The sequence below is a fragment of the Orcinus orca genome, chromosome 3 (genome assembly GCF_937001465.1).
Source record: "Orcinus orca chromosome 3, mOrcOrc1.1, whole genome shotgun sequence".
Classification (NCBI taxonomy): Eukaryota; Metazoa; Chordata; class Mammalia; order Artiodactyla; family Delphinidae; genus Orcinus; species Orcinus orca.
The window spans coordinates 9,827,600-9,847,649 of NC_064561.1; the positions used below are offsets into that span (position 1 = coordinate 9,827,600).

General features: G+C 42.3%; 1 protein-coding gene across 2 annotated transcripts in view; it reads right to left on the bottom strand.

Annotated features, from left to right (window-relative positions):
* LOC101276194 (zinc finger protein 791) overlaps positions 1 to 20,050 on the bottom strand; it is a 50,421-nt gene that overhangs the window by 10,836 nt on the left and 19,535 nt on the right. The window contains exon 1 of one of the 2 annotated variants that reach the window (XM_033401332.2): positions 18,585 to 18,738. The exons of the other annotated variant lie outside the window; for it this stretch is intronic. Within the exon in view, the coding sequence (XP_033257223.1) occupies positions 18,585 to 18,587 (3 nt within the window). The 5' untranslated portion in view covers positions 18,588 to 18,738. Of the gene's footprint in view, positions 1 to 18,584; positions 18,739 to 20,050 lie in introns of those variants that run through there. 2 annotated transcript variants of the gene reach the window in all.

Below are 20,050 nucleotides of genomic sequence, written 5' to 3' on the forward strand. Positions count from 1 at the left end.
AAAGAAATTAAAGATGATACAAACAGATGGAGAGATATACCATGTTCTTGGATTGGAAGAATCAACATTGTGAAAATGACTATACTACCCAAAGCAATCTACAGATTCTGTGCAATCCCTATCAAATTACCAATGACATTTTTCACAGAACTAGAACAAAAAAAATTCACAATTTGTATGGAAACACAAAAGACCCCGAACAGCCAAAGCAATCTTGAGAAAGAAAAACGAAGCTGGAGGAATCAGGCTCTCTGACTTCAGACTGTACTACAAAGCTACAGTAATCAAGACAGTATGGTACTGGCACAAAAATAGAAACACAGATCAATGGAACAGGGTAGAAAGCCCAGAGATAAAGCCCACGCACCTATGGTCAACTAATCTATGACAAAGGAAACAAGGATATAAAGTGGAGAAAAGACAGCCTCTTCAATAAGTGGTGCTGGGAAAACTGGACAGGTACATGTAAAAGAATGAAATTGGAACACTCCCTAACACCATACACAATAGTAAACTCAAAATGAATTAGAGACCTAAATATAAGACCGGACACTACAAAACTCTTAGAGGAAAACATAGGAAGAACACTCTTTGACATAAATCACAGCAAGACCTTTTTTGATTCACCTCCTAGAGTAATGGAAATAAAAACAAAAATAAACAAATGGGACCTAATGAAACTTAAAAGCTTTTGCACAGCAAAGCAAACCATAAACAAGACCAAAAGACAACCCTCAGAATGGGAGAAAATATTTGCAAACAAATCATCTGACAAAGGATTAATCTCCAAAATATATAAACAGCTCATGCAGCTCAATGTTAAAAAAACTAACCACCCAATCCAAAAATGGGCAGAAGACCTAAATAGACATTTCTCCAAAGACATACAGATGGGCAAGAAGCATATGAAAAGCTGCTCAACATCACTAATTATTAGAGAAATGCAAATCAAAACTACAATGAGGTGTCACCTCACACCAGTTAGAATGGGCATCATAAGAAAATCTACAAACAACAAATGCTGGAGAGGGTGTGGAGAAAAGGGAACCCTCTTGCCCTGTTGGTGGGAATGTAAATTGACACAGCCACTATGGAGAACAATATGGAGGTTCCTTCAAGAACTAAAAATAGAATTACCATATGACCCAGCAATCCCACTACTGGGCATATACCCTGAGAAAACCATAATTCAAAAAGACACATGCACCCCGATGTTCACTGCAGCACTATTTACAATAGCCAGGTCATGGAAGCAACCTAAATGCCCATCGACAGACGAATGGATAAAGAAGATGTGGTACATATATATAATGGAATATTACTCAGCCATAAAGAGGAATGAAATTGGGTCATTTGTAGAGACGTGGATGCATCTAGAGACTATCATACAGAGTGAAGTAAGTCAGAAAGAGAAAAACAAATATCGTATATTAACACGTATATGTGGAACCTAGAAAATGGTACACACGAACTGGTTTGCTTAGCAGAAATTGAGACACAGAAGTAGAGAAAAAACGTATGGGCACCAAGGGGGGAAAGCGGTAAGGGATTGGGGTTGTGGTGTGATGAACTGGGAGACTAGGATTGACATATATACACTGATATGTATAAAATGGATGACTAACAACAAACAAAAATTAATTAAAACAACCCCCCCCCAAAACAAAAAAAGAAGAAGCCCTAAAGCAAGAGCCTGACCAATTCAAACATATTAAAACTAAGGGAGTTATAAGACAAACAACAGGTGGAAAAAAATACATGCAATGTTAAAGGGTTAGTGTGCGAAGTAAGATGAACGGACACAATAGTTAAGGGGGAAAAAAAAGGGGAAATAACCAAAACATGTTTAACAGAAGATGCGAGATCATGTATGAGAAAATACCTGTCTGATTGGTAATAGGAAGTAATGAAACAACATGTCAAGCAGATTACATTTCACACTGATTAGGACAAAAATTTAGTCAATTTAGTAATCCCAAGTGTTGATGACCATAGGTGACAAATACGTAAATTATGCACGAATGGAGGAAGCATCAACTGATGCACTCCACTGCCATTTCCTGTACATTCGAACTCGCTATCTACAGCTTAGCAATTTTTCTCTAATGTCCAGAGGATTTATGTTCTTGGAGACTAATGCAAGAATATAGAAAATGTATTTTTAAGGAGATTAAAAATTAAACTGGAGAGAATTCCCTGGAGGTCCAGTGGTTAGGACTCCGTGATTTCACTGCCAAGGGCCCAGGTTCAATCCCTAGTTGGGGAAGTAAGATCCCATAAGTTGTGTGGCACGACCAAAAAAAATTTTTTTAACTGGAAAAAGCCGAACCCTATAACCACTGCAATGGATGAGTACCTTGACTGGCCTGTAGACCCTAGATGTGTATGAAACATACTTCTGCAAAGAACCAACCAAAAAACATTTTGATCGTAATTTCATTAATACTCATTTACTGAAAGGTCAAAACAGACAAAACTAAAACAACACTGTGTAGTGAAAAGAATAGATGGTAAAGGTATGAATAACTAAACAATCAACAGAGATCATCTATGGGGCAGCACAGAGATGAGCAAGGGAGCAAGAACATCATGAGACTCTAAAAACTGCCTAAAGGCCCAGTTATGAATCTTGATGATTACAAAGATGTTTATATTGTTATTATTACTAGATCTTCCAATAAAACATTTTGTATGGGCTTCCCTGGTGGCGCAGTGGTTAAGAATCCACCTGCCAATGCAGGGGACACGGGTTTGAGCCCTGGTCCGGGAAGATCCCACATGCTGCGAAACAACTAAGCCCATGAGCCACAACTACTGAGCCTGCGCTCTAGAGCCCGAAAACCACAACTACTGAGCCTGCACTCTAGAGCCTGTGTGCCACAACTGCTGAAGCCCAGGCGCCTAGAGCCCTTGCTCTGCAACAAGAGAAACCACCGCAATGAGAAGCCCGTGCACCACAATGAAGAGTAGCCCCTGCTTGCCGCAACCAGAGAAAGCCCGCACACAGCAACGAAGACCCAACATAGCCAAAAATAAAAAATAAATAAAATTTATATTAAAAAACACTTTGTACATTCTTTTTTGAATATATGTGATGACAAAATAAATAAGGAATTAATGAAGTTTGGAGAAGAACATAATTTTACTATGTTTGCCCTGTGATGTGGCAACCTGAGTTTTAATTCACAGATTCTGGTAGCAAAAAGTGGTAGCAAACACATATATATGGAATTTAAGAAAAAAAAAATGTCATGAAGAACCTAGGGGTAAGGCAGGAATAAAGACGCAGACCTCCTAGAAAACGGACTTGAGGTTATGGGGAGGGGGAAGGGTGAGCTGTGACAGGGCGAGAGAGAGTCATGGACATATACACACTAACAAACGTAGTAAGGTAGATAGCTAGTGGGAAGCAGCCGCATGGCACAGGGATATTGGCTCGGTGCTTTGTGACAGCCTGGAGGGGTGGGATAGGGAGGGTGGGAGGGAGGGAGACGCAAGTGGGAAGAGATATGGGAACATATGTATATGTATAACTGATTCACTTTGTTATAAAGCAGAAACTAACACACCATTGTAAAGCAATTATACCCCAATAAAGATGTTAAAAAAAAAAAAAACTGGTAGCAAGACAAGTGTCTATTTTGTAAGAACTGGTTACATAATCTCACCCTCATATTCACTTTTTTTTTTTTTTTTTTGCGGTACGTGGGCCTCTCACTGTTGTGGCCTCTCCCGTTGCGGAGCACAGGCTCCGGACGCGCAGGCTCAGCGGCCATGGCTCACGGGCCTAGCTGCTCCGCGGCATGTGGGATCTTCCTGGACTGGGGCACGAACCCGCGTCCCCTGCATCGGCAGGCGGACTCTCAACCACTGCGCCACCAGGGAAGCCCTCATATTCACTTTTTAAAAATAAAGGGTGAAGGGACTTACCTGGTGGTCCAGTAGTAAAGAATCTGCTTTCCAATGCAGGGTATGCAGGTTCGATCCCTGGTCAGGAAAGTAAGATCCCACACGCCGCGGGGCAACTAAACCTGCATGCCACAACTACAGAGCCCACGCGCTCTGGAGCCCACATGCCACAACTACAGAGAAGCCCACACACCTAAACGAAAATCCTTGCACGCCACAACTAAGACCTGACGCAGCCAAAAATAATAAATAAATTAAAAAAAAAGGGTAACATGAACTGGTATAAAAAGATGTGGAAGATTTTTCAATAGAATAATTTTTTTAAATTATTTTTTGGCTGCGTCAGGTCTTCGTTGCCATGCGCAGGCTTTCTCTAGTTGTGACGACAGGGGCTACTCTTTGTTGTGGTGTGCAGGCTTCTTTCTCACTGTGGTGGCTTCTCTTGTTGCAGAGCATGGGCTGTAGGTGCACGGGCTTCAGTAGTTGTGGCTCGCAGGCTCAATAGTTGTGGTGCACAGACTTAGTTGCTCCGCGGCATGTGGGATCTTCCCAGACCAGGGCTCGAACCCGTGTCCTCTGCATTGGCAGGTGGATTCTTAACCACTGCGCCACCAGGAAGTCCCTCAATAGAATAATTAAGCAGTGTGTTGCAATATACAGATCATGTTCCCTTTTCTTGTGGACCCCATCTGAGATTTGGCTCAGATGTGTAGGCTGACGACAGCACACAATGCCAAGAGGGTATGAAATTTTTTACTTCTATAATGCAAGTGTCTGGGGAGGGCAGGGCGGGCCTCTCAAGCAGGTGGGAAATGCCTTCGGAGAGCAAGGTAAGGAGCCTGGCTTGGGTTTTTTCATTGAGATTAGGGGGTGAGCTAGGGTGACAGTTTGCACACATGAGCAGGGACTTCCATGGACTTATTACTCTCTTACCAGCATCAAAGGAAGGAACACTCAGGCTTTCTTAGCACTTTGTACAGATGTGGGGTACAAAGAGGAATAAGGAGGGATGAAAGTATAAAGCTGTCAGCAGACAAAAATAAAAACTGAGGTCAGAGACTTCCGGTTCCTGATCTGGCATGTTAAGGAGCTTAGAAGCTGGCATTAGCACCCTCATAGGGAAAAAACAACAAACTAAAAGTTAACAATAGACCCATCAGAGAATTTAGGTCATCGGGAAACTGCTGTCTCCAAAATCAGCGAGACAAAAAAGTAGCCATGTCCAGAATACTCTGTTCTTAACAAGAACTGTCCTCAAAATAATCTATTTTGTAACAGTGCAACTGATCTGGGGCGTGCGTGTGTGTGTGTGGTGGAAACACCCACTTGAGTCTCCTCTAGCCTCCCTGCTCTCCAAAGGTGGGGGTAGAGGACAGAAGCACTTGTGACAGTGGTTTCCCCTCCTTACGTCAAATATGTGGTGTCTTTTTAACACCACTGCTCCAACTCTGTCATCAAATATGTGTCTACCAGTTTGAGTCAATATGAATGCTACCTGGAGTTAGTGTTGGACCTCACAGATTAATAAACACTCACTCCCACAAGACTGCCCCCACTTCAGCTGCTGGCCACAAACAGGGTGCCTGGGCTACTGACATTTCTACCCAGCCTCCTACAAAGTCATAGATTCCCTTGACATTCCCTCAGGTTTGGTAATTTGCTAGAACAATTCTGAGAACTCAGGAAGACACTTGGCTTTACTATTACTGGTTTATGATAAAGGATACAACTCAGGAACAGCCAAATGGAAGAGATGCATAGGGAAAAATATGGGAGCAGAGAGTAAGGGGCTGGGGTCAAAGGAAACAAAAGCAAAAGAAACAAATGGGACCTAATTAAACTTAAAAGGTTTTGCATATCTAAAGAAACCATTGACAGGCCTGGAGATTATCATACTAAGTGAAGTCAGACAGAGAAAGACAAATATCATAATATTGCTTATATGGGGAATCTAAAAAGACGTGATACAAATGAACTTATTTACAAAAGAGAAATAGGCTCACAGACTTAGAAAAAAAACTTATGGTTACTAAAGGGGACAGGTGGTGGGAGGAAGGAATAAATTGGGAGTTTGGGATTGACAGATACACACTACTATATTTAAAATAGATAACCAACAAGGACCTACTGCATAGCACAGGGGATTCTGCTCAATATTCTGTAACAACCCAAATGGGAAAAGAATTTGAAAAAGAATAGATACATGTATACATATAACTGAATCACTATGCTGCACATCTGAAACTAACACAACATTGTTAATCAACTATACAGTACTCCAATATAAAATAAAAAAATTAAAAATTCTGTAAAAAAAACTTGGTTAATACTACATTTAAAGTATTTTGTATGTCAATAAAATACCAATAAAAAGAAAAAATTTAAATACAGGAGAAAGTATGGAAAGGTATGTGTACCAATAAACTTTTTGTGGTTAAAAAATAAGTAAATAAGCCATCGACAAAATGAGAAGACAGCACATTGAATGGGAGAAAATATTTGCAAATGATATGACTGATAAGGGGTTAATATCCAGAAGATATAAACAGCTCATATACCTCAGTATCAAAAAAAACCTGATTAAAAAATGGATAGAAGACCTGAGTAGACATTTTTCCAAAGAAGACATACAGATGGTCAAGTAGCATATGAAAAGATGCTCAACATCACTGCATCAGAGAAATGCAAGTCAAAACATCGAGGTATCACCTCACACCTGTCTGAACACCTACCATCAAAAAGACCACAAATAACAAATGTTGGTGAGGATGTGGAGAAAAGGGAACCCTTGTACACTGTTGCTAAGAATGTAAATTAGTGCCAACTAATATGGAAAACAGTACTGAGATTTCTCAAAAAACTGAAAATAGAACTACCATATGATCCAGCAATTCCACTCCTGGGTATATATCTGAAGAAGATGAACACTATTTCAAACAGATACACACACCCCAGTGTTCACAGCAGCATTATTTACAATAGCCAAGATATGGAGGCAACCTAAGTGTCCATTGACAGATGAATGGATAAAGAAGATGTGGTGCATACATACAATGGAATACTTCTTGACCAGAAAAAAGAATGTAATTTTGCCATTTGCAACAACATGGATAGATGAAGGGTATTATGCTCAGTAAAATAAGTCAACAGAGAAAGACAAATACTGTATGATTTCACTTATATGGGGAATCTAAAAGAAACAAATGAATATAACAAAACAAAAACAGACTCACAGATAGAACAAACTAGCAGTTACAAATGGGGAGAGCGAAGTGAGGAGGGGAAAGACGGGTGGGAGATTAAGGGGTACAAACTACTATGTATAAAATAAATAAGCTACAAGCGTATATTGTATAGCACAAGGAATATAACCAATATTTTGTAATAACTTTATATGGAGTATAATCTATAAAAATTTTGAATTATTAGGTTGTATACCTGAAACTGATATAATATTGTAAATCAACTATACCTATAAAAAGGTCAATGGTCTAAAAATACAACAACTGAAGCCACATACTGTCATAGTGGATTTAAAAAAATTATATGTTGTCTGAAATAAAGCCGCATTCACAATAAAGACAGATGGATTAAGACTAAGGGATGGAAAAAGATGTTATCATGTTAACATTAAAAGTAGAATATCCATATTACTTTCTGACAAAGCACAGAGATAAAGAGGGGCAATGCATGAAGATAAAGGGGTCAAGTCTCCAAGAAGACAAAGTAATCCTTAGTGCTTACGTGCACAGCAACAACACAGTGGCAAAATACACCAGGGAAAAATGGACAGAATTACAAGGAGAAACAGACAACTCCACTATTATAGTTGGACTTCAACACCCCTCTAATAAATGATTACGAGAACCAGCAGGAAGAAATTCAGAAAAGCCACAGAGCTGAATTGAACAGTGCCCTCAAACAACCGGATATAACTGAAAACTGTGTATTATTTCATCAAACAATAGCAGAATACACATCCTTCTCAAGTTAACATGGGAAATTCATAAGGATAGAACACATTCTGGGGGAATTCCCTGGTGGTCCAGTGATTAGGACTGGGTGCTTTCACTGCCGTGGGGCCGGGTTTGATCCCTGGTTGGGGAACTAAGATCCTGCAAGCTGTGTGGCGTGGCCAAAACAAACAACACATTCTGGGACATAAAACACATATTAACTAATCTTAAGGGAAATCATACAAAATATACTCTCAGAACACAAAGGCGTTAACCTGGAAATCAATAATAGAAAGATATTTAAAAACATTTAAATACTTCAAGATTAAACAACACACTTTTAAATAACCCATGGATCAAAGAAAAAGTTTCAACAGCAATTAAAAATTACCTTGATTAAATAAAAATGAATGTACAATTTACTGAAACTTGTGGAATGCAGCAAAAATAGGGTGGGCGTAGAGGGAAATTTATGGCATTGAAGGCATACACTTGAAGAAAGAGATCTGTAATTAATGATCCTAAGCGTTTAGCCTTAAAAAGTAGAAAAAAGAAGAGGAAATTAAGCCCAAAGTAAGCACAGGAAGAGATGTAACAATGTGAGAAGAAATCAATGAAAGTACAAGAAATCATTGAGAAAAATCAACAAAACATCTGTTTTTTGAAGAGATGAAATTCAGAAATGTCTATATAAGCTGAGAAAAAAAGAGAAAAGACATGGGAATTTCCTGGTGGTCCAGTGGTTAAGACTCTGTGCTTTCACTGCTGAGGGTTTGGGTTCAATCCCTGGTTGGGGAACTAAGATACTACAAGCCACACAGCACGGCCAAAAAAAAAAAAAAAAGAAAGAAGAAAATCCAAATTATTAATATGAGGAATGAAACAGATGAAAATGTAAAAGCATTTGAAAAAATCCAAAATCCATTTATGATAGCACACTAGGAAGAGAGGAACTTCTTCTTCTTGAGAAAGACCATCTACAAAAAACCTGCAGTTAACATCACACTTAATGGTGAGAAGCTAGATGCTTCCCTGGTAAGATCAGGAGGCAATGATGTCCCCTCTCTCACAAGTCCTAGTCAACACTGTACTGGAAGCTTACAGAATAAAAGGACATGTAAGGTATACAGAATGGGAAGTAAGAAATAAAACTGTCTTTTGTCATGTAGGACATGATTATGGAGAAAAAGAATCAACAACAACAAAGAAAACCCCTGAACTAATAAGAGAGTACAGTAAGACTGAAGGTTAGTTAACATACAAAGTCAATGATTTCCTATAGATCCAAATAAATCTAGTCAATTCATCTTTGACAAAGGATCAAAGGCAATTTAATGAAGAAACGACAGTCTTTTCAACAAATAGTGCCAGGAAAACTAGATATCCACATTGAAAAAAAGAACGTCTAGACACAGATCCTACACCTTTTGCAAAAATTAACCCCAAATGGACCACAGATCTTATGTAAAAGGCAAAACTACAGAACTCCTAGAAGATAACACAGGAGAAAGTGAACCTATCTATGAAACAGAAACAGAATCATGGACATAGAGAACAGACTGGCGGCTGCCAAGGGGGAGGGGGTGGGGGAGGGATGGAGTGGGAGGCTGGGGTTAGCAGATGGAAGCTTTTATACATAGAATAGATGAACAACAAGGTCCTATTGTACAGCACGGAGAAACTATATTCAATATCCTATGATAAACTATAATGGAAAAGAGTATTAAAAATGTATATATGTGTACAGCTGAACCACTTTGCTGTATAGCAGAAACTGACACAACACTGTAAATCAACTATACTTCAAGTTTTTAAAATATTGAGAAAAAAGGTAACATAGGAGAAAATCTATATGACCTTGGGTTTGGTGATGAGTTTTTTGATTCAACACACCAAAAGTAGGACTGAAGAAAGAAAAAAATTAGTAAATTGACTTCATTAAAATGACAGTTTGCTCTATGAAAGACAGGGTTAAGAGACTGAAAATAAGCCACAGACTGGGAGAAAATCTCTGCAAACCACTTATCTGATAAAGGACTGCTATTTGAAATAGCCAAAGAACTCAAAACTCAACGATAAGAAGACAGGCAACACTATTAAAAATGGACAAAATAAGACACATGGATGGTAAATAAGCATAAGAAAAGACACTCCACATCATATGTCATTAGGATTGCAAATAAAAGAAGAATGAGATTATTACTAGATACTTATCAGAATACTAAAATTCAAAAAACTGAGAACACCAAAGGACAGAGACAATGTACAGCAACAGGAACCCTGTTCCATTCTCAATGCTGGTGGGAATGGAAAACGGTATGTCTACTTTGGAAAACAGGCAGTTTCTTAAAATACTAAACCTATTCTTAACCATACAATCCAACAATCAGGCTCCTTTGTATTTTGCCACATTAGCTGAAAACTTATGTTCATAAAAAAAAACCTGTGCATGAATTTTTATAAAAGCTTTACTCGTGATTGCCAAGACTTAGAGGTAAACAAGATATCCTTCAACAGGTGAATGGAAAAATCATCACTGGAACATCAATACAATGAAATATTTTTCAGTGTTAAAAGAACACGAGGTATCAAACCAAAAAGACATGGAGAAACCTTAAATCATATTGCTAAGTGAAAGCAGCCAATATGACAAGGCTACACACTGTATTATTCCAACCATAGTTCTGGAAAGGAAAAAACTATGAGTAAGACCTTCAGCTGCCAGGGATTTCGGGTGGGAGGGAGGAATGAATGAATAGGTGGAGCACAGGGGCCTTTTAGAGCATGAAAGTAGAATACATGATACAGATATGATGGACACAACTCATTTTATGTTGCCAAAGCCCAGACTGTCTAACATAAGAGTCAACGCTATTGTAAATTGCAGACTTTAATGCATCAGTATTGGTTCATCAAATGTAACAAATGTACCACAGTAATACTAGATATAAAAAATAGGGCAGGGACCTCCCTGGGTGTCCAGTGGTTAGGACTCCCTGCTTCCACTGCAGGGGGCGTGGGTCCAATCCCTGGTGGGGGAACTAAGATCCCGCATGCCCTGTGGCATGGCCCCCCAAAAAAATACAGGGCAAACTATATGAAGGCAGAGGGGTTAAGTGGGAACTCTGTACTCTGTAATCAAGTTTTCTATAAACCTAAAACTGCTATAGAAAAAGATAAAGTGTTATTAGGAAAAAAAAAAAAGATGGAAGTCAGATGCCTTAATATCCATCTCAGATGACTGATGGCTGAAAGAGGTCATCTTTCAATCAACTGATCTGAAGTTATTTCAATGAGCCATTTTGGTGCTTTTATGAGGCCTAGACTCTGAGACTTACAAGAGAGGGTTAAACTACACTGAATGCTGTGTTCCACAGTGCAGCACTGGATATTCTGAGAAGTGAAATGAGTGCCTTGGTTACTATTAGCAGCGCCTGGAACTCTGACATGGACAGACGAGTGTTACCTTAATTTTTGTGTGTGTGTCTCCTCAGCATGTGGGATCTTAGTTTGCTGACCAGGGACTGAACCGGTGCCCTCTGCAGTGGAAGCACAGAGTCTTAACCACTGGACCACCAGGGAAATCCCTACCTTGATTTATATCGTGGGTATCTGTTAGGCAAGAGAGTCTCAGAATTCTTTTACCACAAAGGGGCAACTCTTAGACAACCATCCAGGGGTCTATAAACACATGCTGATGGAGCCAGTTGCTGGTCAGTGCTAAGATGACAGCCTGATGTTTCGTCAGTTGTGCACCCTTGAGTCCCATCCTTCGTCAGAATGTCCCAAATAAGGGATGAAAAGCAGCAACTCTGCCTGAGCTGGATCATGTATGAATGTGGAGATGTTGTCTCTAATGCCTAAAACTCCCACTGCTTTTCACTCAGAGAATCCTAAGGAGCTCCCCAAGGAGCCTAGGGGTCTGGGAAGGGGGTGACCTTCAGAAAGGGACTGAAGAGAGGGTAGGCCACCCCTCCTGCAGGTAGGTTATGGCAGGGGGCCCAGGTTTAGCTGTATCTTGCCTGAAGGGGGTCTCCATAGCTGAGCTGAGCTCTTGGGGTGCTGTTCACAGGACCCAAATTACAATGGGAATCTGGGTGAAGGGTCACATGCTCAGGGCTATCTGTGTTTAGCACAGCTCTGTCAGAAGGGATAACTGCAGCTCGAATGGCATATAGCGTGGAGCCTAGGGCAGTTACTGATGGCAACTCCAGGGGCAGGAGACGAGGTCACTGAAGCCTCTACTGTGAATCAGTGTCTGATGGCACTAAGGGAAGTAAGTGCCTGTCATCTGGCAGTTTGACCTGAGTCCAGAGCCTTTTTGTTTTTTGTAGGGGGAATATTCAAGGTGGGCCGATGTACAAGTAATAGTATAAATGGGCTCAAGTAAAATTCATAAACAAGGAATAAGATGCCTCCAGAACACCAGAAGAATCTGGACAAGGTTGTGGGTGCTGAGAGGGACAACAGTTATTTCTTCACTGTGTCAGGGAGAGCGGGCCCCAGGTTACCAAATAATTGTTAGGAATTTAAGCTAGGTGGCAGGAACCTCACATCGTATACCAGCAATGGCCTGTCTACTGCTTAGGAGCTCTTTTTGTCAATATTTTTATGTTCTGATGTCCTCAGAAAGAGGATGTCGTTGGTGTAATGTCACACCTGTGCTTCTGGACCAAGGTGGCTACAGTTCAGATCCTGCCTGCAGACACTGTGCATGGTCACAGTGGTGGTGAGGTTCCCTGAGGGTAACTAGGTAAAGGTGTACCATGCCCCTTCGAGGTGAAGGCCAACTGCAGCTGAGAAGCTGCTGAAATAGACACTGAACAGAATAGACTTAGCCAAATCTGTGGGAGCAGGATATTTACGTTGCTGAGTGGGTGAAGCCAGTAATTTCCATTATGTTGGGGGCTGGGAATTGGGGCTTATTTGGTGAAATCACAGCCTCAAGTTTGCTGTAATCCAGTGTGAGGTGTCATTCATTTTTTCCAGGGTTGAGAAGAGACCAAATAAGGCTATTAAAAGGAAAAGCACAGGGGGTTAATCACCTCCTCACTAAACAGATTTATACAATGTTTTTCAATCTTTCAAAACCCTGTTAAATTTACACTGGGCCATATTTAACTAGGGGGTAAGGTCAGTGGTGTCTCATTTATCAATATAATTTGAAAGTGGCAAAGACTAAATTAAAATTTCATTTATAATTCACTGGATCAGACCTTCCTTGCTGGGGGTGGCTATTTTAGGACAGTGGGTGATAAGACCACAGGGAATTTAGGTAAGATAACACTTCTCAAAGTTAAGGTGAAATACACCTATTAGTCTTCTATATGATATCTAGTAACTCCCCTAAATTTATCAGGGGTACCTTGCTTAAATTTAGTGGGATCCCAGGTATAACTGTAATTTGAGCCCTAGTATTTATTATTTGCATGAAAGTTTGAGAATTAGTGCAGCACAACAGATGGCAAAATTACTTCATAAACTATGTTGTTGAGGCACCAAAGCAAGTAGTGCCCTTTCATCTTTTTCATTGTGTAAATTCTGTATATTTTGGATTTCCAATTGGGTCAAATTGTGGACCTTTGTTTCATTATTTTTTCATTTGTCCTCTCCCTCTTGTCCCCCCCCCCCCCGCTTTTGCTTTTTTTAGTCACTGGTTATATTGAATACTTCGGGGGAGGGGGTATCCTCTGGTATTTATAAACTCTACTTCTGGAGAGCCTCACACATCAGTGCTATCAGGGTCACAGGCCTCCTCTATGATATCTGGCTGCTTTATAAAGTATAAGGAACTTGGGCTTAAATCAGGTTTGAAGGAATCCCTTGGTTGTGCCACATGGGTGCCATGGTGTTGTCCCCTGTAACCCTGAAGGTCAGGATCTCTGTTGCAATAAAGGCAGCAGCAGAACTCAAGGGTCCTGGGGAATTATCTGGAATTACGAGTGGGGACTCAGCCACCATCTAATGACTGCCTTTCCCCCTCTCTTTTCTCTCCAGTAACTGCTCTGTCAGGAAGTACCACCCAACTAGCCCAGCTCTTGCACAGGCTACTGTCTCTCTTTCCCACCGTGCCTTACATGTTGGGTCCAACCCAGGCACTAGCACAGCTTCACTGTATCATGCAGATAAATCCCAGCAAACACACTGGCCCAAGACTAATTTAAGGAGAGCTCCAATCCCATACTGCTGCTCCCAAATGCCTAGGAGTTCTTAAAACTGACAATTCTGCTCGGCTGAACACAGAACTGAGTCCTGGTATGGTCAACAATGCAACACAGGGCAGCACAGCTCACAGCTCCAGCTCCCCAGCACCCAGCAGCCCACAGCGCCGGCCGCCATCAGACAGCAGAGCAGGTGAGCTGAGTCAGAGCTGGAGAAGACAGACAGGTGGTGATCATGTGTGGCCATGCCGCTCACAGTGCCAGCTGCTATGGTCACCTGCAGAGGTGTGGCTGAGGCTGTCACCGGTGTAGTACACACCCACCAAGAGGATAAGAAAAGGGTGACGACTCATGGAAGAGAGGTCTCGGGGGAGAGCAGGCCTGGCCTCTCATGTAGCTCTGAAATGGCTTCACAAACCAAGGAAAGGAGCCTGGTCCCGGTGTTCACTCACTGTGGGTGGAGGGTGGGACCGAGGCAAAAATTCTTGCCCAAGGGCAGAAGCTTGTGTGGCTGGAACCCCCTGCCACCTCTAGAAGGGAGGCCACCCAGACTTCTCATCAGCTTGTCCAGGTCAGGGCACAAGGGGAAGAGGGAGGTGTTAAAAAGAAACAGTAGGCCCCAGATGGAGTCATTTGTGCTAAGCCCATGTCACCAAACCAAGACTTAATACCTAACCTAACTGCAAATACGACCTCCCCTAGGAATGTCATCTTAACCAATCTGGAATTTTCTGGTCAACACCAACGAGGTAATCTGCCACATAGGTTTTTCCTTTTTTAAAAAAATATGTATTTATTTGGCTGCGCTGGGTCTTAGTTGCAGCACGCCAGATCTTCGTTGCAGCATGTGAACTCTTAGTTGTGGCATGTGGGATCTAGTTCCCCGACCAGGGATTGAGCCCAGGGCCACTGCATTGGGAGCGCTGAGTCTTAACCACTGGACCACCAGGGAAGTCCCCGCATAGGTTTTTTTCTGTCCCTCAAAGAAAGATGAGATAATCCACTCTTTCCTTACCTCTTCCCCCTTCTGCCCATCTAAGCCTTCCATCTGGACACCTCTCTACTTGCTAGATGCGATGCTGTCCAATTCACCACCAATCACTTAATAAAGCCAATAAGACCTTTAACATTTATTTAGTTGAATTCTTGTTATTTTAACAGATTGGTGAGGCTTTAACTGTGAGCAAACATCAAAAAATGCGGAGTCTGGGGACTTCCCTGGCAGTCCAGAGGTTAAGACTTCACGCTTCCACTGCAGGGGGGCACAGGTTCAATCCCTGTCGGGGAGCTAAGATCCCACAAGCTGTGTGGTGTGGCCAAAAAACAAAAAGAAAGAAAGATATGCATTTGCTTCCTTTTTTTTTTTTTTTTTGCGGTACGCAGGGCTCTCACTGTTGTGGCCTCTCCCGTTGCCGAGCACAGGCTCCGGACGCGCAGGCCCAGCGGCCATGGCTCACCGACCCAGCCGCTCCGCGGCATGTGGGATCCTCCCAGACCGGGGCACGAACCCGTGTCCCCTGCATCGGCAGGCGGACTCTCAACCACTGCCCCACCAGGGAAGCCCACAATTGCTCCCTTTTTGATAAAGAAAACACCAAATCAAGATGCTCAAGAAATGATCAATACTGGTTATTGGGGGTGGCTGAACCAAGAGCACTTGAGGGGCCAGGGTGTTCTGGAGTGAGTCTACTTTAGATCTTATCTTTTTTTTTTTTTTTTTTGCGGTACGCGGGCCTCTCACTGTTGTGGCCTCTCCCGTTGCGGAGCACAGGCTCAGCGGCCATGGCTCACGGGTCTAGCCGCTCCGCGGCATGTGGGATCTTCCCAGACCGGGGCACGAACCCGTGTCCCCTGCATCGGCAGGCAGACTCTCAACCACTGTGCCACCAGGGAAGCCCTAGACCTTCTTATCTTAACAGGCTTTTCCTAACCTTCACATGATTATTTAAGATTAACTGAGTAATCTGCATAAACCATATTTTTCTATTTAACAGCCTTTACTTTTAATTAACTTGCTTTTAATTTTTAATTTTAACTTATTTTTTACTTTTCTATGGAGGAAACCATGCTAAGATTTACTCCTTTAAACATTTAACACTTATAAAAAGCATAAAAAGTGAAAAGTTTCATATGTCCTTCTAACTAAAATTACAAGAGAGGCATCATAGTTTCTCCTTATATCTCACTCTGGGGGTTATTTCAGAAATAAGTAATGTGTAATGCACTAGGAATTTGGGTCTAATCCATTAAATATACTAGGATTTTCAATGACTTAGGTAAGTTTTGAATAGTTTTCCTCATATCAATTAAAGGAATTCATTTACTTCAGTAATATTGCAGCACTTAAAATTTCAAAGCTCTCTAAGGACATGCACATACAAAAACTGACTTACGAATGTAAAAACCATCTGAGAACTCAAATACACCCATCTCATATCTTGAGGATCTCTTGCCTAAAAGGAACAAATACTCTGTTTGGTTCCAAAATTCTTGGCCTTACTCCCACTATGTCTCTCAATCAACATACATTTAAAGCCTGAGACCTATAAATATTATACACTCACACAGTAAATTATATCACAAAGCATTAAGGGAAACTAGAGTTAAGAGCTGCAATATTCAATATATAAACATATACAAGGAAAGAAATGCAAATATTTCAATCAGTGAGATAAGCAGCCTGTTTCCCTACAGTTCAGAAGGAAACCCAGATTTCCAAGCTTGAGGTCCAGACTCCCCCTATGGGGATACAACCCCTAGAGTGTGTCAGTCCCTGGTGATGGAGGGTAAGGACACCTGAGCAGCCATAGAAATAAACTCTGGAGGCTCCAACATAATGCAAATGCTCCCTTCTCAGGCTTCAATTCTTACAAGTGAGAAAACTCTTGGCCAGATTCAATTTAAAGTTCTAACTGAAATGTACTCCAAAACTCATAAACTCTTGTCCAGGAGACAGAACACATGACCTTCACAGACTTTCTCAATGTACTCATATTACTCTGAGTGCACCTACACTGCAAAAGCGACTCAAACCTGTATCTCAAAACAGGCACCAAGAAAATCACAGTTATAGCTTCAGAAAGGGCATCACTCCCCATCCCCCACCCACCATCACAGGTGCATCCCCAGCTTGCCAGGGATCTGTATCTTCTCTTCCTATAAAGACTCCTTCCACAGTGGGTGCAAGCAGGTAGGACACTTACAGGGGGAGGCTCCCCAGCAAGAACAATTGGTCCTCTGCGTACTTCCCTTTGCAGGCTTAAGGGGGCCTTAGCTTAGAAATACTGACCACAGGTCTCGGTTCCCCACTGTTGTTGCCTTGGACACCACTGATATTTTAAATGACACAAACCCAGTGTTTGAATAATCCAGCACAACCATTCTAAACCAGGATTTATGTGTAAAGGAAGGAAGAAAATTGTAAGGCATTTTTCTAGTTCAAGAACAAAACACACAAATGTCTATTCCTTTCTGAAAATAAATGTCAGTTAATTATTATTTCCATGGCAAGGAACTGTTTGGAAATAATCATAATTGAAGAAAAGAAAAAACAGATCTCGAATGTTACATGCAGTCACTCATGGGACCAAAAAAAAGAAAAATTTTAACTAATGGAATGGTATAATAGAATATTTTGTTTTATTTTTTCTGAAATTCACCTCTTTCTTCCCCTTTGGTAATATTTTATACTCTTTCAAGATCTATTGATTAAATACATTTACAGTTACCAAAAACCGAGACTTAAAGTGAATAAAGTCACAAACTCAGGGAGGGGCAAGGCTGACCTGGAACTATGATAAAAAGATTACCCAGGAGTCTCCAAAGAGGAACCTCCACCCAAAGCGCTCAAACAGGATGTCTGTGCCCAGCAAAGGTCCTGGGGGGGAAGCGCAAGACTTATACAATGTAGTTCCAGGTGGTTAGTCTCTGATTTCTTCTCATGGAAAATATACACAGACAAAAAAATGAATCTTTAAAAAGAGCCATTCATGGCTCTGTGGAGAAATGATACAATTAAAATACTGCGTAGTCTGAAATGCACCGTGGAAGACAAATAGTTAATGATGAAGCTATGCACTGGAGAGGGGAAGATGGCGTTTGGGAACGTGGGGAAAGATCTGGAAATCTAGGCATTTACTGCCTGCCCTGGGAAGATCTAGGGTACAAGAACAGGGTCGTGGATTTGTGACCATGTTTCTCAAAATATGGGAAAGTGAGGGGGAAATGAGTCTCCCCACCCCGGGGAGAAAGGAGGGACTGGGGACCCCAAAGACCACAGCTCCTCCAACGCAGGAACCCCGGATACTGAGTCACGATTGTCCCCTGATCACCCTCCCCGTGGACACCACACAATCGGGAGTAGACCCGGCCACTGCAGTGAGCGGAGAGGCCGCCCTGGGTCCCGACTGCCGGCCGAGCCCCAACGCTGCCTGCCGCGCCGGCTGTGGACTCGGGTCCGCAGGTCCGGAGTTGACCGCGGGGAGGCCCGGGTCCCACAACGGCCAGTTCCAACTGGTCCCTCCGCCCCCGTCTCCCAACACCAGGCTCCCCAACTCACCATTTTTCGGTTTCTCGGCTTCCCTGTCGTCCACCCCACAACTGCCGCGGCAAGTGCAGGTTTCAGCGACAGAGGATGCCGCGGAGCCACCGGAGCCCTTTAAGGGCATCGAGCGGGGACGTGCTGCACAGCGGGAGCAAATGAGAATGAGCAAGCAGTCCACGCCACCCACGCACGTCACTGGAGCGTCGCCCGCTGGCGCCCACACGTACGTAACCAGCGACTCCCCTGATTGGACAGTTCGCAAGGCCCCGCCTCCCGTGCCTGAGTGACAGGAGGCCGGAGTTCTCGTCTTTGCGCCGACCTTGTCCTGGCAGGGGCCCAGAACTGTCCCCTCCACGGACACTGCACTGAACCATAAAGCCGCGAGGCCCTCACGGAACTGTGACACTTCTTCACAGACATGGAGACTTAAAAGTGACCTCACCATATGAAATGAGTCTGGCTCCACTTTTATCTTTGACGATTTCCTGTGAGAGACGCCCATCCATCCCTACCTACCCCCACTCATTTGGTACTTTAAAAGCCCGCCGGCCTCAGGGGCACTTGGCTCTGGTGGGAGGATGAACCCCGCAGTCCTAGACCAGCCCTGAAACCTCAAACACTAGCATGTGTGAAACACTGAGAAAGAGAAACCACCGGAAAACCTTTTCAGTGTAATTCCTTGTTTGTTGAAAGGTCAAAGGAGGCAAAACTGAAAGACCACTGCTGAGTGAAAAATGACAGATAGCGAAGGTATGAAGGATAAACAAAGAATCACAACCACCGTCATGTATGGGGCAGGATCGAGATGAGTGAGGGATGGGAACGTCAGGACACTCTCACCACTGCCCACAGGCCATTTATGAATCTTCATGAAGATTCCAAAGATGTTTCGATTATCACTAAATCTTGCCACAAAACATTTTGTATATTCTTTTCTGAATATATTTGCTGATAAAAATTTCAAGCTGTAATTAAGTTTGGAAACAAACATAATTTTTGTATGTTAGTTTGTCCTATAATGTGGCAATCTGAGTTTTCACTCACGATTTTGGCAGAAAAATCAGCAAGAAGCCAACTGTTGGGAAAGAATGGGTTCCATAAATACATCATCATATGTAGTTTTTAAAAACAAAAGGTATTGCTATGAAAAGGTCTGGAGGATTTATCAATAGAGCAAATAAGTGCAGTGTATTGCAATATATATACCATGTTACCTTTTCTATAACCTTCAGAGACAGGTGGACCCTCGACACCGCCTCCCCCCCCCCCGCAACTGCAAGCGTTGGTTGAGTAGTGGAGACTAACACACACCTACCAAGAATATATGAAAGGGTTAGTTACTTCTGAAACTGAGGTCTCTGGGGAGAGCAGGGCGGGCCTCTCAAGCCGGTGGGAAATGGATTGAGAACAAGGAAGGGAGCCTGGCCTGGGTTTTTTAAACTGAGGTCAGGGGCTGGGCTAAGGTGGAGGTTCACACACAG